The following is an 18,059-nucleotide window of genomic DNA, read 5'->3' on the forward strand; positions in this document are numbered from 1 at the left end:
AATAATTACAAAATATAATTATTTTCCTTCTGGAGAGTTTCCTCTGTCTTGTTTTTTTTGCTTGAATGTCAACAATATTTGCTGCAGGGACATTAAGAACTCAAAGCAGCCCCTCTACTCTTTAAAGTAAACCACTAAAGAAACAACAGCCCAAACCTCGATACAACACCTACAAAAAAGAAGAAAAGAAAAGAAAAAGATCATCTAGAGAGGAGGATGGCTTTTTTACTCCAAACAATCTCAATGTATGCGCATGGACTGTGTGCACATGTGGAGAAGAACACATATCATTAATATTTGACGTCAGAATCTGACGGATCTCATGTGCACATCAGGAGATTTAAATCAATGACGTTAAGCTGCTGTTCTGCTGCAGGTTCACTGCGGGTTCTGATATTTGTGTATTCTGTTATCAGACAAGTTTTGGATAGAAGCTGAACAGACTTGGTTATTTTCTCAATATTCTCCATTTCATGCCACCACTTGCTAGAATACGCATATAGAGGGGGAAAATGCACGATTACGATTCGTGTGGATAAATATGAGAGGACAGATGGGTGAGTACTTACACTTAATGTGACATCCTTTCAGAACAGAGCAACTATCAGTTTGGCCTATTTTGCTTTTCTACTTAAAATTCACACCTTGGTAAGTAGCTGTTTTCCTCCAGGTTGCTCCTGGCAATTACCTGCACTCCACAGCCCAGAAAGGATACACAATCTCTAAAAGTGCTTTTTGTAGCCCATCTTTGGAATATTGTAGCTAGTTTTCTCACGCCAGACCAGCATCTATAACATACAGCATTGAGTAATTACACAGCCTGGATGATGTGCACGTAGATTCTTGCGCATGTCATTTCCTAAGCAATCATGAAGTCTCCTTCACATGCTTCTTTGATCTGGTGACGTTTTCTTCCATCGAGGTGGGACAATCTGGACGCAACGTTCGTTTCCTTCAACCGTTACTGTGGAGTTTCTAGTTTCACAACATGAGCTGCGATACAACCGTTTAGTTTGCTTGAGAAGAAACAACGTAGGGACAGAAGTTTTGAAGAAATGTCTATGAGGTAAAAACCTGCAAAGTGACAGCAGCACAGTTAATAGAGCTCAACTGTGCTGACGGCATTTAACTAGAAATCCTGAATCTCTGACGAGATTAAAACACCATAGGCTTCACCATCACTCACTCTCAAATTCTCGTTTCCTAGCAACCCTGACTGTAACTGATGTGCAAAGGACAGCGAGATCGATCAGCGAGGGAGAAAAGTGGTTACAAAGTGACAGTGAGACCTTCCCCCCCTGCTACATGAAAAAAGAAAGTGCCTGATTTCTACAGAATAAAAGGCCAAAAAGAGGGAAAGGCAGATCGATAGCAGACACAAGCAAGCTAACAAAGATCCATATTTAATTTTACACAAACAGATCATATTTACAACTTCTGCCATTTTTCCATTTGAGTTATTTATCTGGCTCAAATTTTGATAGACTACTGAAATGTTTGATGCTGTGTGTGTGGGGGGGCTGCAGAGGGGTATTTAAAAATTTATGAATCAGAGAAGATGAGTCAATATCATTAAAGCATTAAATGTTATAAATGTTGCATGTGAGAATATCACCGATGCCTTCTATGATGGTGCCGTTTCAATTTCAGCTCCATGTGCGATTTAATTTCATGCCCTCTTTTGTCTCTCCCTCATTTCATTGTATGAGCTACATCTGTTACATACATGAATCCAGAACATGTTGCCAAAATCTCCTGTTTACTTACAGATCTTACACTTTCTGTTTTCAGTCACTCTTTTTGTTTATTTTGATTAATGTACCTTTAGTCAAATACTTCAGGACCAAAGTTTTTAATTATCACTGAGTCATCCCCATTAGTATTTATCCAACAGCCTTTAAGATGTATGACAGATGACAACATGTGCAGCAAATAGCCAAAGTGTGAGCTAAAGATATAAATGAAGAAAATATGAGTGCAAACAGCACATGAACGTGTTCTCTCGACGGTTATTTAGTGCACTTGGCAGGGTGTTAAATCATAGATTCTCTAAGATGCAGGCATAGAGAATATTGTTCAATATGGCTTGTTTGGTTTGTTTGGTTTTTTTGCGAGCCGTGTACACTACAATACACCTATTTAAGTAGGAGTTTAAAATGTCACCGTGTTTTAAACGTATGCGACTTCATTTTGGACTTAATTTTCCATGAAAGTGCATCAATTTGAAGCTTGAATTTCAAATATGATGAAGGATAACTTCATATCCTGCAGTTCCTCTTGAACTGACTGTGGAGCTTTTGTCATATCAAATAACTGTTTTTGCAAATCAGCTACTGAACAATTGAGAGGAACCATTATATGACATTCTGCATGAAGACCCACGAGGATGCATTCTTGTTGCGTTGTGAAGTCTGTGTCCCACACACAGCAGGCAATATCGCTGCATCAGTTCATTTTCCTCCGCCAAAAAAGAGAAGGCATCAGCAATGGACCCAGCTGTTTCCTATTTACATCACCACACACACCAGTTGTGCAAGTGATGTTATATGCTGTGTGTGCCTGCATGCTCTGTATGTGAATGGTGTCTTTTTTCCCCAACACAACAAAACACATGTGTCAGATTACATGCAACTTTAGCTGAAATGTTGGCCGGGAACACCTCTGCAGCACAGACTGCTGAAACTGCTGGAAGCACAGCCAGGGGTAACAACACCCTCTCCTTCAACTGATGTAGATAATGCAAATATTCCCCCCTTTCACGACCTCTAGAGAAGGAAGAACTGACCTGTTAGAGACTGGGCTGCTGACAAAGCATATCTGCTGTGTGCAGCATCTGGCCAGCTGCCTCACAGGTCACAGGTTCTGGTTTGATGACTGAAGTATAAGTATTGCGTCACAATCGACGTATGGTTCCAAAATGTGACCTTAAGGTTATTAAAGTGTAATCAAATGTGTTTTTAGTTGTGCAACAGTAGGTCATAGCCTCATTAATGGTGGTTCCCAAATAATACACAAATTAGTTCACTCAACAAGTGATTTTCTTTAAAAAGGGTGGAAAAGGGCTAAAATAGATGTGGATGTGAAATGTGGGAATTTCTGAGAATGTAATGCACCACACTGAGGCATAAAACAGGGTGGATTAATGAGCCACAGGCAGCGAACACAAGACCAAAGGCAAAACGAGCAGCATGTTACAAACAGAACAAGGAGAGGCATGACAGCCTAATAATTTTGTTTAACTTACTGTGTAAAGCTCATTCGTGACTTTCACCAACTCCTCATGCATCTGCACGCCAATATCTTTGCTCTGTAGGGAGATCAAAGCAGATGAGAGACTCCATATGTGACGATAAAACATTTCTAAAAAGGGAAAAATTAAGGCAGATATTTAGACAACAGAATAATCGTAACTGCTTTATACGAAATGGAAAGTTTGAATGCTGTTTAATATGTGAGGGGTGTAAGCAGTCGTTGGAATGCTGTCATTACTCTGCACCAGAAAACATCAAATACAGTGCCTCAAGTGCACATGCAGATAAAAATAGAACTGTGCACTAACTGCAGAAGATTTTCCAGATTTTTTTCAGGTTTCATGCCCAGTTACAGGGGCTCAGAGTCTATGATGAATTGAGCATGTCCAAAGATGGGGCTTATAGCCCAAGAGGACAAACGCGGCCAATGGTGAGCGACTCTGGAAATCCTGTTGGGGCATCTGGAGCAACATTTATCCCAGTCAGGCTTTTGCCACCTCTTAGAGACCACTTGTCGAAACAGCAACCCTTCATGTGACTTGAATTAAACTCTGGCATATTCAATTAACTTAAAAGTGCTCCAAACGGCAGAGCTGACGAGTTCCCTTCCCACACGTGTAATGTATTAGCAATGAAACGGCACGGCAGCTGGATGCTGCAGCATGACATGATTTTTTTTTTTTTTTTTTGGAGTCACAAGTTGAGCTAACCTCTTGCAGAGGGAGACAGATTTTCTGCAAACAGTTATGAGTCTCCTTCTCTGCTGGCTAGAAGTCATCCCATTGACATCAAGGTTCCCCTCATGACAGTGCAGAGCCCCCTAGAGGGCATACATTACTAGAGATTCCTGCTGCTCTCAAGTGACACTCATTTAACATCTTTGACACCGATTATTCATCACATCCTCTGAACCATAAGCCCTTTGCTAGCTTTACCCGGACCACATATTACAATTATGCGCGACGTGTTGTTAAGAGTGTAACCAAAGAAAAAAAACGTTAAAACCTCAATGGCTGTCTATACATGGACTGCAATAATTCTGATTAAGATGTTTATCTTAGTTACTCACAGATTGATTATAATAATGGAAGAAAAGAAAAACAGAATATGATTAGAAAATGTCATTTCATAGAATATGTTGTTCCATAGACATATTTTCTTGATTGGGTTAAGCACTGTTGATAATCCATTTTCTATGATATCCATTTTCTACCGCTTATCCATTAAGGGTTGTGGGCGGGCTGGAGTCTACCCCAGCCACGCCTACGGTCAATTTAGAGTATCAATCAGCCTCGTCCCCTCTTGATGTCTTTGGACTGTGGGAGGAAGCTGGAGTACCAGAGAGAACCCACACAGGAACAGGGAGAACATGGAGACTCCACACAGAAAGATGCTGTGCTTGAGTCAGGGCTCAAACCCACAACCTTCTTGCTGTGAAGTGACAGTGCACCACTGTCACCACTGCACCATCGTGCTACCAAGACGAATGTTTTACTTTAAATTCTCTCTGTATGTTATTGGATTTGATGTGAAATAAAAATGGAATAAAGTCAAACACAGGACCAGGAGTCCCAGCAGAGAGATGATGTGGAGTGAGTCAGAAAAAAGTTTTGTTATCTGAAATGCATCTGATATTGAATATGAGAATATATTTGTTTAGTTGGTCAGGTTTAAAAAAAAAAATCGATCAGATCCACATTAAGCTTTGCTTACACACATACTTACCCTCAGAGATGGTTTGTAGTGAAGGATTCAACTGGCGTAGCCCAAGAGTCGGAGACAGTAACCCGCGAAACATCAGTCAAATTTGATCCGTCCTCAGAAGGACGACGTCACATAAGAAGCTCACAATAAACTATTGATGTGTCCAGTGTGTCATCAAACACTGAAATTCATATTCTTGTCACTGTGGCGTCCAGTGTGCAGCTGTAGGCATCAGTTGCGTAATCTGAACGGATGATTTCTATGACTCAAGACTATTTGACGTTCTTAAGAGTCAGGGTTAGATGTGCTCATCCATTTAATTCCATTTCTGACCTTTTTGAAGAGTCTGATGACATCCTCGCCCACGTGTGCCAAACGGACAATGACGTTGTTGTTGTAGATGTCGCTGAGAGTGGCGTGGTCTCTGCTCTCCCGCCTGGTCTGGTCCAGGACCAAATACCAGCAGTTAACAGTGGAGAGGAGGTTTTGGTCCTTCCTGAAACAGCAAAAAAGAAAAAACTTTATTCGTCTTGTGACTAATATTTACAAATCTGATAAAATACAGATATTTTTGCTCTTTGAGGAAAATGTATTCGACCTTCTCATTTTTTTGCAAAGATTAATGTTGTTTTTACCAGATTGGTTTTACTGTAGCAGCAATTATTGTACATCATAAGATGAGACAAGAACCATCAAACACAAATTACCACAAAAAAAAGCAATGCTGTAAAGTGCCCATGCTGTTTTTCTAACCAAATTGGTAATATAATTCAAGAGTACACAGCAGGACTTCACCGGGACTGTCAGCGGTCACAGCGTTCCTGGAGGTGCACAAAATCATTTACAATCAGAGCCGACTGCAGCCTCATGAAAACCTCTGGTAGCCACTACTTCGGTCTGCAGCCGTGATGAATCCAGACCTGCCCCGAGTGAGGTAGCTCTTAAGAGAGATACTAGAACCTGAATCTGTGAATCCTGCAGAAAGCACTCAGAGAAAGCATAGTACTATCAGGATCATGCCAGGATGTTCCTCTGACAACTGCTTCTCGTGGATTTGATAAATATGATCAAAATTCATCTGATGTCAAAAAATGCAGCTAATGCAGCATCTTAAAATAACCTAGAGCAGTCCAGCTGTGACAAGTTGATCCTGATCATGTCCAAAACTTAATCAGGTGTTCCTTGTAATATTATCTATCTTTCCACAGAACATCATCAAAATCGATCCACTAGTGTTTGAGATATCCTGCTAACAAACAAACAGGCGCATACCAGTGATCACATGACCTCCTCAGTAATTACATAACAGGGACTTGCTTTTTGTCTCTAAAAGGAAAACAAGTTCCTACAAAGTGACTAATAACTTGAGTTCCAACAACATGAGGAATATCGACTTAACACACATTTGTATGAATGTCAGAGTGGATGTCATCATCACGCACATAAACCTTCACCATTACAATGAAGCCCAAATCGAAACTAAGTCATAAAACCAAGTCTAGATCCTTACACTACCCTTTGAAGATGTCTCAGAAGGTCAAAACTGGCTTAAATGTTCTCACTAAGATGGTTTAGCTGTTCAAGTGTGCGCACGCACGCACACAATCATATATTTGTGAGGAATTTCATTAACATAATGCATTCCTTAGCCCCTCTCCCTAAACCTAGCCATCTCAACTGATTACCCGACCCCAACCTTGACCCTAAACCAAACCAGATCCCAATTCTAACCTCAACCCTAAAACCAAGTCTTGACCTTCAAACGGCCCTTTGAAGATGTGAGGACCGGCTAAAATGTCCTCACTTTCAAAAAATGTCCTCACTCTGTTAGTTAAATACATATTCTAGTACTCAATATGTAGCAAGTACACACACACACACACACACACACACACACACACACACACACACACACACACACACACTCTCTGTCTCGATCTAACTGCACTTGCTTTATTGCTTGAGGGGGCATGTGAGTTCAATTATGCTCCCACAGAGGATTTAACGTCTTCTTTCGTCTTTAGGGAATATTTTACTGTTTTCTTCTTGTTGTGACTAAAATGTAGAAACCGCTGATGGCCGATTGATGACCTGCGCTGGGATCCAAACCAGATCCAATTTTACTTCTACTTTAATGGCTGGTCGAAAGGAGTGAGTGAAGTTAATATGCATGAGTTTAACACTTTGCATGTCTTTGTTATAGGGAAGAGGACATTGAAAAGACAGTTGAGCCCAAGATAGCCATCATTAATTACATTCAGCTGCGGAACAGTTCCTCCTATTCATACCACACTCAAATCAGAAGGCTGCTCTGATTGATTTTGTACATAACTGTAAATAACATCTCTCACCTATTATAATGAATATAATTTAGGTGTTCGCGCTTTGTCAAGCTTTTATATAGCAACTCATAAATGTCCTCCTCCTTGTGGGTAGCTATATATAAATGAAACATCAAATGCACTCAGAATTTGATGATGGTTCTTTCAGACTTTGATTCGTTTTCACTTTAATATTAGAGGGACAGCAGCAAGTATAAAATCTCAGGAGTTTGATTTCAACAACACAGAAACGACACTCTGTTGCAGAGTTCTGCATTTTTCAACTAAATATATAAAATATACTTTTACTGAATATTTCTAACTGATTCCTTCACGATTACTCTGTAACAGCATGCCATCTCTAATACCATTAGCAACTATGCTCACATGTGCATATGTTCTCTGTTTCTTAAAATGATCCAGCAGGTATTTTATCCCTTTCTCAAAGAAAATGGTTTTGTTTGACTCTGATTATAAAAACGGTGTAATAAGACATGCAGCGGTTATTTTTGGATCAACTCTTGTTTTGAAGATCAGACTGAAAGAGCAGTCCAAACCTCTTTTTCTGTCAAGTGATTTGAAATCTTTCATCATTTCTGTCCCCAGAGAGTTGTATTTCTGCTTTTAATCTCTTTTAAGTGTATCCTGGTGACTGTCCTTTATCTTAGCTGCTGAAGATCAGTATTCCTCACATCCTATGGAACGCATGAATCCACACTGTACAAGACCGACTGTATGTCTTGATGTCTACTATGTTTCCCCTCATGCAGTCAAAACAGTATTGATTTTTTCCATTTATTGACAATACTGCCACGATGAGTTGAAACCCTATTCAGTTATGCCAGAATGCAACCACTTATGAAGTTGGATAATATTTTACGAGTTGTTGACGCCTTTTTGTACAGCACATACCTGCGTACCGAAGATTCTTTTCCTTTTTTCTTGTGTTGAATGTCCCAAACACGCCAGGAAACCACGTAAACAAACAGTATACACAATGTAAAGCAGCGTGAAGGGCGCTGACTGTGGTTTAGGGTTACTATTTTATGTATTTTGCTTCAGCCTGTTTTCAAAAAGGACATCAACTAAAGGGTGTTTGCTGCTCCCAAGGGCTTTAAGGAAATTTACTCATTGCTATTAGCACCAATGCCTGAAACACCTGCAGAACCACTGCAGACAAATGACCACGTTAACCCAGGTTTTGTGTCGTGCCAATTGGAGTGAGAGCCCATAAATCAGTGTCTGTTAACAAAGTCATTTGACTCAGGGTTGAATGTGGACTAGCCCCATCCCGTCACAGATAAGGCCAGGCGCTAGCTGTTTTTGGAAATTTATAGGCATTTAAGAATGTTATATTGGACCCCAGCAGTATAGTAGAGTTGTAAGTTAAGTGATTTTCAATACCTGTAAACAGCACTGCACACCCCCACCTGATCCGTTTACCTCTGAACATCTGCTGTACATAGCGCTGGCTCTATTTTCACTTCATAATTTGACCAGTCTGTTTGGATGTTGGAAAAGTAGCTCAAGTGTAGCACAACAGGAAAGTCGTCTGAGAGGTTCTGTGTCTACACTGAAATAAAAAGGTTGGATTCATGTGAAAGGTAATCCAGAGTGCTTGGCATCAGCATCTTAGCATTTCCCTTTCATCCCTCAACACTTTGGTAGAGATGTGAACAACCTATCCCTACAGGCCTTTCATTCACGCAGAACGATCCTGGGCATGAGAAGCCAGGAACCTGACTGTAAATCTTTGGCTGCTCTTGGAGTTGAGACTCGAAGGAGTTGATCCAAAAACGTGAATGGAAGATGACTATCTGACAGCCAATGAAAACTGCAACAATACTCATCTCACGAGAAGGTCTGGACATGCAGCTCTCAGCTTAAATGTCGAGTTTGCAGCATTTTCCTTCAAATTCCAAATTTAGACTTGGAATTAATCCGGTTCAATCATTACTTATGGGCCTCTGGATATGTGTGATGGTGACTGCGTCTGTAGAGCTTCAACCTTCTGCCTGCCCACTAAGGACAGCCTGCAGGTGAGGTTGGGTGTGGATAGAACACGGTGACAAGACAAAATTCAATCTTCTGAAAATGACAGAGCATAAAGAACTGCGAAGAAAAGTAAATACAGCCCCACTGAGGCAAAATGGCGAGCAGATAAAGCTCGTTCCAGAACAAGAGTGAATTAGTCTGGCTTTCATCCGCTTTAGAGCGCTGAAGGAGAGACGAGGGATGGGGAGCAAAGAGTGAGTCTCTCTGCTTTCTCCACAACAGGTAGGTTTCAAACACCATTGGTTTGCTTGTGCTAGCTGACATTTAGCTTTTCCCAGCCAACATTTAACATTTTCCAGCTGGCGTAGAGCTCGTCTTAGCCGGCATTTAGCTTTTGGTAGCCGGCTGTTAGTTTGTCCAAGCCAGAGCTGGCATTAAGCAGGTGTTAGCCAGCAGTTAGCTTGCAGATGATTGCAGGGTGGGGATGTTCATGTTGTTAGGGGCGGGGTGCATACTCTCCTGGGGCCGTTGAATCTGGGAGGGGCCCAGTTTGACTTAATGTTGTATTACAGACTCTACCTGTAACTTTATTAACAGTGCAACCCTTTTGCTAATTAATTCCTGTAAATAAGATTTTTTTTTCTTCCAAATTTAGGCCCTACTCTGAGCACGCATTCTACTACAGGCTCCCAAATGAGGCAGGTCTGGAGAATGTTCGTATGAAAATCTCCCCACAGCTCATTATTATATCTTGACACTAAAAATGAAAAGCTCAAAGGATAATATAGAGGAGCACTGAGGTCATACTGTTAAAAAAATGACAGAAAGAGTACGGAGCCAGCAGTGGATCTCCAAAATAAATTGGGATTAATGATGGAGAGACTCAGTCAGGGCCATTGTTGTCAGTGAGGATGAATCCAGCCTTTGACAGACAGACATAATGATGACCATTTAATGTGACAGGGGGGGGGGGGGGATCTGGGACAGCGAGTGTGGAGACATGTCATGCGATGTGAATACCATACAGGGGTCTCCTTTTATGGGGGATGTTCCATTTATCTCCGTCTCCATGATGGGAGATCCCTGCCATGATTACGCTTTATGTCCAACTTGCTGGAGACTGACACCAAAACAGAGACTTGTGTTGAGTAAGTTACACAACCAGGTAACATGAAAAGTTGTATGAATTTATAGATTCAACAGCTTTTTAACGGAAAACTTTCAACACCTGGGGGTGAAGAATGTTCATGGTTTTAGGTCCTCTACGTCAAACTTAGCATTTCCACATATGGCAACATACAGGAACATGATCTACAAGAGCGTTTCCTCAACATGCTGTAGGGTATGTTTGATTCATGACCCCGGATCTCCCTTACACAAACAGTTAAAATAATTTGAGTAAAATAGCCCCCGCGGTTTCATTCCTAACTCTCTGATTTATTTTCTGTGGCCAGTGAGAAAATATAAGTATTTGAGTAGCAGTCTAGCGTGAAGTTGTTTGAGAATGGAAATGAAATGACAGCCACACAGAAAAGACGGGGGGTGGATAAAGAGTCTGACCTAGTTGGGAGAAATGCAGCAGCCTGAGGCCACAAGCTTCCTTGGCCCTGGCTTCATTTCAGGTCATTTCCTCTGCATTTATACCTCCTCTACTTTTTTTGTTCATCCTTCCTTCCTCCCTGTCTCTCTCTCTCTCTCTCTCTCTCTCTCCTCATCTCTCTGTTCCATGCCAGTTATCAGTATGAAATATGTAGCAGTTGTTTATCACACACATTCGATCCAGTGCTTAGCAAGCAGACAGTGGCGTGACTCACTTGAAGTGCTGGTGCTCTCTGGAGGTGCGGATCTTGGCGGAGTAGCGCTCGGCCAGCTTGTCCAGGCTTCTGGAGTACTCCAGCTGGAGCTCGGCCTTGCGGCGGAAGAACTCCTGCAGGTCCTGAAGCAGCTGCAGCCGGGATTCCGACTGCTGCTCCAAACAACGGAACTGCTCCACCAGCTGGTTACGGATCTCTGCATATCAAAAAGAGAAACCACATTCAGAGTGAACACTGGGCCTTCTTTTACCCTGTCAAACATTGCTGCAGGTCAGCATTTAACCCACAGTCCTGGATGGAGCATGAAGTAGTAGAAATAAACATGCGAGGACACAGTCAAGCCAGCACAAGCACGAATAAAACAACAAAGTCATCATAATTGATAACACTGGGCATCAAAGAGCATTTGTCTACTGTGTATGGGGCTGGGGGGGTGTAAAGGGGGTGTCTGAATGCTGGGGTAGCACACGTGCATATGAGATGCATGTCTGTTTATTGCAGCAGACAGCACGGAAAATATAAAATAGGTCAGCTTCTCCAAATGCATTGTGCTGAGAGAGAGGCTTCGGAGAAGTTTGTCTTGAAAAACAAATATCAGGAATTCTTTCAATTATACAAAATGGCTGTGGTTTGATTCTGGCGAGGTTTGGAAACTCACTGCTGCTACAGTCTGAGAATGAGTACCAGATAGGTTTGGTCTTTAGATATGACATTTACAAAAAGACAAATATTTGCTTAAAATCACCAATATCAATCAATAAGCTATATATCCTGTTGATAGCACATGCTCACACTGGAGTGTAACCATGTGTCTGTTTTCCAGTGAATTCATTTTAATTTGATCATGGGCTGATAAGAACACAAGCTAACACAGCTTGTGTTTCAGGAGAATTATTAGTCCATGGAGGATTTCAAAATAAGCCCAAGTAAATATCTATAGAATATGCTCCCTGCAGGACAGTCTGCCTTGATGGTTCATTATTTCTAAACACCTCAGGGATTACTTGCAATAAAAACTGCGTCCAGTCCTAAAGTAATTACTTTTAACACTGACTGGAATATATGCAACAATTTTTCACCCACAGACGTTTTATTACAAGGCTGCCATAAGAGGCTCCTGAATGTGCTGTGTCAGACAAACCGTACATCATGTACCAACAAAGGCTGAGGTGATACTGTTGAATCCCCATATTAAGAGTGATTTTTGCCTCCACCGAAGAGGAGCTCTGATGACTGGAATGTTGTTGTTTTTAATGCAGGTGATATTACAAGGAACATGTGATCATCTTTTCAAGGTGATCTGGATCAAATTGGAGATCCTGGATCCTGAAGCCACTGGCAGGATTTAGCTCTTAGCGCTATTTTATGGGAGATGTCATAGATTATTTTCAATCGACTTCCTTGAGTCCATGCGAAATGCTTGAAAGATATCTCAGCTTGTGGAAATCCTGTTTATCATATTCTTAATCTGTGATCCACAGGACCTGTTTTTAATAACATAGTTGATGTCACTGATATCCAGCATATTTTCATAAAATTCACTGAGGCTACTTGTTAAGTATTAAGCTCCTGGAGAAGGTATGGACTGTATTGGAACAGGGATCCACAAAAGTTATTTTTAGAAACTGGGAAGAATATTATGAACAGATTTTGAAGATGCTCTCTTCTTAGTTTTAGTGCAGATGGTTATAATGTTTTGGCTGACTTGTGTAGACTGTGTGTCCCCCTCATGCCCCTGAAACAGCTTGCTTGCACTCAAAACGACTTCTGAAGGTGTCCTGTGGTGTCTGGTATCAAGATGTTTGCAGCAGATCTGGGGTTTTTTCAGCAGCTGGTGAGATACAAGCACTTTACTAAGATCGGACCAGACAAGCTATCCTTCACTCCCGCCAGTGCATCAATAAGCCTGTGATCCGGTTCTGGTTGGCACTCACCACGTCACAACAGGAAGACAACACAAGACTTGTTGTTTTTGGCTATGACCTGGTCGTCTCATCAGAATTTGTCCTGTACCGAAGTCGTTCTAAAACAGCAACTTGTTTACTGATTGGTGCCATGGTAACCTAGTAGATTATCAACTGAGGTGAGTGGCATTGATTAAGATGCTAATGCTGTGGCTTTCTTGTTTCATATGAAAAGACTTGCAAATGTATGACAAATAAAATTCAAATACCAAACAATGAATCATTGTTTTGGGTACATAAGATCAAACTCATCATTCCTGTATTTCTAACATGCTTTTAATTACAATTTGTCCAAAACCATTCATGAGTCATACAAACATTATGTCAGCCCACAGAGAACTGTAGTTAAAGTGGATAACCGTGTGATACTCAACAACTGGCTGGTTCACATCTGTGGATTCAACACACACTCTTACTCACGCACAAAGGGAGTAAACAAAGTGTCTCTCTCCAAGACAATGGGATGCAGTTGAGCAACACTGAAACGGCCTGAGAGGTTTCTTTATGACAGACCATTTCAACCATGCATATGATTTCTGTCCACTGAGAGGAACTTTGTTGAAATGTATCAATGGAAAACGGGAAGAAAAGGCCTTTTCTTCAGCTCTAAATGCGGTTTCTGTATCTAGACAAAAGGATTTCAGAAATTCATCCCCCGTAGACTATGAGTGTAAGTGTGAAAACGTGAATGAGACAGCAAGAAAGACAGAGTAAATATGTTCTGTAGGCCCTTGCTGTTTGGAGATGTAATCCTCGTGGTCCCTATAGTTGCCCAGTTGCCAGGTTACGTGTCTCTGGAGGCATCTCCATGAGAGCAGGCCGGTTCCCTGTTCTGACACTTGCACCAGTCAGTCTGTCTGCCATCATGGCGAAGGACAAGGGCAACTTTCCCTGCGTCGAAATGCTCTGAACACGGACTGTGCTGATGAGCGATTTTAAAATACGACAAGAAGTGTCACTCTGATGTAATCCTGCTCGGGCTAAAACAGACCGCTGAACAGCACAATTTGTCGGCCTTTGTGACTTTTTAATCATGCAGTGACAGTGGAGGAGAACAAGCAGACAATATAATGAGCCAATCTTAATTGATTTAACTGCACAGTTTTATCAGCGAGGCATCAAATAGACTCATATTTGCATTCGCTCTCCTGCTCGAGAGTGTTATTTTTAGAATTGAACCGTTACTAGAGACTGTGCAATATTGCACTACATTCAATGAATGATTCAAGCCTTTGCAGAGTATGCATAATTATGAAGAAGAAACTGGCAAGCACTTCACATTTATAATATACCAAGAAGCAAGCTTCAACAGCTAAATTCAGTCTGTCCCTCTCTCTCTGTCTCTTTTGTGTTTATATCGATATCACGATAGCAAAGGCAGCAATAGGCAGAGTCACATGCAACATCAGGTTCTGGAATTGGCAACAGCGTTTTAGCAAAATGAAAAAGATGGTCCACACCCACAGGCATGTGGAGATTTAATTAGAAGGAATTTACACATTTGCAATATTTATTTTCTTCCTAACCCACACTGTTAACATGCTGATATGTCCTGGGGACTCTGAGTACAAATGAATTGTTTCCAGAGACTTGAGGGTAACACCGAAGCAGGAAATGAAGAAAATAACTTGTTTTAGTTGCTTTAGGCATCATTTCTATTATGACTGCACAAAGGGATGTTGTTGCATACCAGATACAGATCATATGGTAAACATTAACATGATACCACTTTTTTTTTTTTGAAAACCGAGTACAATAAAACATCATTTTGATCAACCTAATTGATCAGTTTTGTTTACGTCATGAAGATCTGCTTGGTATGAGATCTTGACCTATTTCATCCAGTAGATTCAATAGCACAATTCCTGTCCTCCTGCCAAGCTACAACACAGCATGTGTGTAGTGGCGACATGCCTGGATCCCTAACAGATAATGCAGTGAAATGCATGGAAACTATTGGTCACTGTTGCCTTGCAGGCTTTCCAGTCAGACTGCTGCAGTAAAGAGCACCAAATATCACACAGCAAGGAGGAGTCATTGTCACCAAAGCAGCCTGCTTAAGCTAGCTTAGCACAGCTACTGCAATAGCCAGCAGCAGTCTCTGGAGCAGTGTCTGCAGTTAGCCATGCGTGACTAGACACATGTGTCCTAACCCAGACTGACACGTTGACATAATTTGGTAGAAAGTCAAGGCTGGCTTCTGTGAGCACTTGTGTTCCGAGCACGGTAATGGCTATGGTATGCCTTTACAGTCTATTTGCTGGAGTTCATTCTCTCCTTCGCCATCAAAATACTACTAACAAGGAGAGGCATCAGAATGTGTTCAACCACAGGACAGGAAAAACCAAGTTGTTGTGGGCAGAATTCCAAGCAGTTTTCTCCTGACTGTGCATCAACACGGGGGTGCCTCATGCTACCAAGACACAGGCAACAAAGATATTGTTTCGCTGTTGTAATACAACCCTGACATTTCAAGGCAGTATCAGTCTCGGCATTCTTTCATTATGATGAATACACCCACAGGGGTGTGTCGACATGCTCCATGAAGAATCCAAATCTGCTCTCAATAAGGTAGCAATAAGAACCAATAGTAATATGATAGTTTGTGATACTCAGATTGCCCCCATTCCAGTATAAGCAATATTTACTCTCTGTCATAGATATAACTGCAACTGACTTTTCCATGATGATCTTTCATAATGTTGCGGAGGCAAACATCCCCAGGTCGATGTTAATTTACACAAATTCTGCTGTGACATATGTTCCTTTGAAAACAACAAATCCTTCAGTCCATGTTTAGCATTATGCCCTATTAGAGCAATTTGTGCTCAAGACTCCAAACAGATCAAATGACATTAAAGATAATGTGGCCCACAGCTAGAAGTACAGTATGACACATAATTAGAGACATACTCTCATTTAGTTGTGTTTCTGTTCAGCAGGAAGCTCGGGGATACTTGAAATTGTAATTGAAGACAAACAGTGTTTGTCACAAACAAATAAATATGGACAACAAAAATAAGGTCCTTTCAGCTGGTCATAAAAACCACAGGATGACTACTGTGATGACTAAATACCTGCATTTTCATGTCAAGTGAATACTGACTCATCAGTGAATCTGAGGAAGTGTTAGTCAATCAGAGCCAAACGGATGTATAAGTCAGTTTTTTCGCCAGGCGTTATCAGCCTTCCACTCACATATGGCACAAAAGTTGGCCAGCACCAACATAAAAATCTTTTGAAAATAATAATGCAGGGGAGGAAGGTTGTTTGGGACATGGTGACGATGCTACTGATGTCATGGATGAGTCAAAATAGTGGCAGCAACAAGGGGGGTTTGGGGTAAATTCAAAGTGATGTCATCTAACGCCGAACGACTAATTGCAATGAATTGCAAATTCCACTACGGCCTGCAATTTTCTAATTGCAATAAGGCACAACTTTTCTGAGCTAATTATGTGTCAAAATACCATTTTAATTAAATATGGTGGTGCTGCAGAGATGTCCAGTTTACATGTCATATTCCACAGGCACTATAAAACTCAGCAAAAAAAAAAGACAATTATGACGTAAAACTAACTATTCTCTCAAATATGAAACATCACATTGCTACTGCAATAACAAACAATGTAATTTAAATCAGACTTTTCAAAGTTATGAAGCCCTATGGCCGAAATTTAAAAAAAGAAAAGATACTTGGGTTAATTTTAAAAATGCTATTATCACATAATTTGTTTAGGTGACTGTTTTTTTCCCAGGCCTCACAGTTCAATACGTCCTCCAAACCAAAGACCGCATATTAGAAATGTTTACAAAAGTTGAAAGTGCTTTTCTGCCGAGACGCGTTGAAAGTTTCCACTGAACAGTCATCGCTTAACTCAGCAGCAACGAACTAGGATTTGCTGTTGACGTTTGTACGTCAACAGTATTGCTCGAGTTGATATTTTGACATGCGTTTGTGATTTAAGTTCAGTCTATTCAAACAAAACATCAGCACACAACACAAATCTGGCCTGATAGATTAGTTGTTCAGTAGAGTGCACCGTTTTTACCAGTTACTTCACTCGTGTTATTTTTAAGATTAACTGCTTAATTGTGTTACTTAATATCAATATCAGCATCACTCCTCTAGAGACAATAATTGCAACTACAGGCCCGGACCTGTAAAGTTGTTAACTCAGAACACACCGCTTGCTGAAATGTGATATTGGCTTTGATCCTGATTGAACTGCAGTGCAGTCAACAACTCAGCGTTATTGGCAGCTAGAGTCAGAGTCAACGTAAGCCCTCGCCGCTCACTACTGATCTCATCCAAGTTAGCAAATGAGCTTAAGATGTCAGCTTAAAAGCTTTTGCTGAAACTGAGATGAGAGACAAAGCTGCGATGGCTTTCTCACAGCCGCAACACTGGTGTTGAGACCTGAGAGAGAGTGAGAGTGTGTGAGAGAGAGAGTGTGTATGAAAGGGAGAGAGTGAAGGACTCAAACAAATAAACAGACAGAGTCAAAGGGAGAGAGTACAACACACCCGTGCCTGATGAATGTTAGTCACACTCTTCATTTCAGACTCATGCTGACGAGCTTCGGTGAGAATCTCCTTTAGAGTACATTTCACTTGGGGCAGCTATTTGTAACATAACATCACCAATATTAGCCAAGTAGCATGAAGCGCTCTAAAACCAAAGTTTTCCTTCATTTGGCTGATAAGAAAGTTGCTTTTTAAGTTAATACTGTCACAGCTTTTAGGTGTTGGGTTTTAGCTCCGACCGTTTATAGAGCCTCAGTTTTGACCTTCCTGTTGCTGTCCTGTGTTATGGTTTTTGAATTGCTTCAAATTACTTCATCTCATTCCACTTATTTCATGTATTATTTTTTGAAAATCTCTGCCCTCTCGCGCCCTGTCCTCCTTTCTTCTTGTCTCGGTTCATTTTCCCTCCTTTTTCTGAGATCACCTGTGTCTCGTTTGCTAATCAGCCCTCATCAGCCACAGCCTTGTTCCAAGTGTCTCTTA

The 18,059-nt window shown here is 41.1% G+C and overlaps 1 protein-coding gene across 4 annotated transcripts in view; it reads right to left on the reverse strand.

Annotated features, from left to right (window-relative positions):
• LOC147268130 (SLIT-ROBO Rho GTPase-activating protein 3-like) overlaps window positions 1–18,059 on the reverse strand; it is a 38,394-nt gene that overhangs the window by 17,557 nt on the left and 2,778 nt on the right. For all 4 annotated transcript variants that reach the window (XM_086199416.1, XM_086199415.1, XM_086199414.1 and 1 more), the window contains 3 exons: window positions 11,086–11,281; window positions 5,289–5,451; window positions 3,245–3,307 (listed from right to left, as the gene is read on the reverse strand). In XM_086199416.1, the coding sequence (XP_086055542.1) occupies window positions 3,245–3,307; window positions 5,289–5,451; window positions 11,086–11,281 (422 nt within the window). The remainder of the gene's footprint in view (window positions 1–3,244; window positions 3,308–5,288; window positions 5,452–11,085; window positions 11,282–18,059) is intronic.

Source organism: Aulostomus chinensis, chromosome 3 (assembly GCF_037954235.1).
Source record: "Aulostomus chinensis isolate RoL2024-O1b breed Wild chromosome 3, RoL_Achi_v1.0, whole genome shotgun sequence".
Lineage (NCBI taxonomy): Eukaryota > Metazoa > Chordata > Actinopteri > Syngnathiformes > Aulostomidae > Aulostomus > Aulostomus chinensis.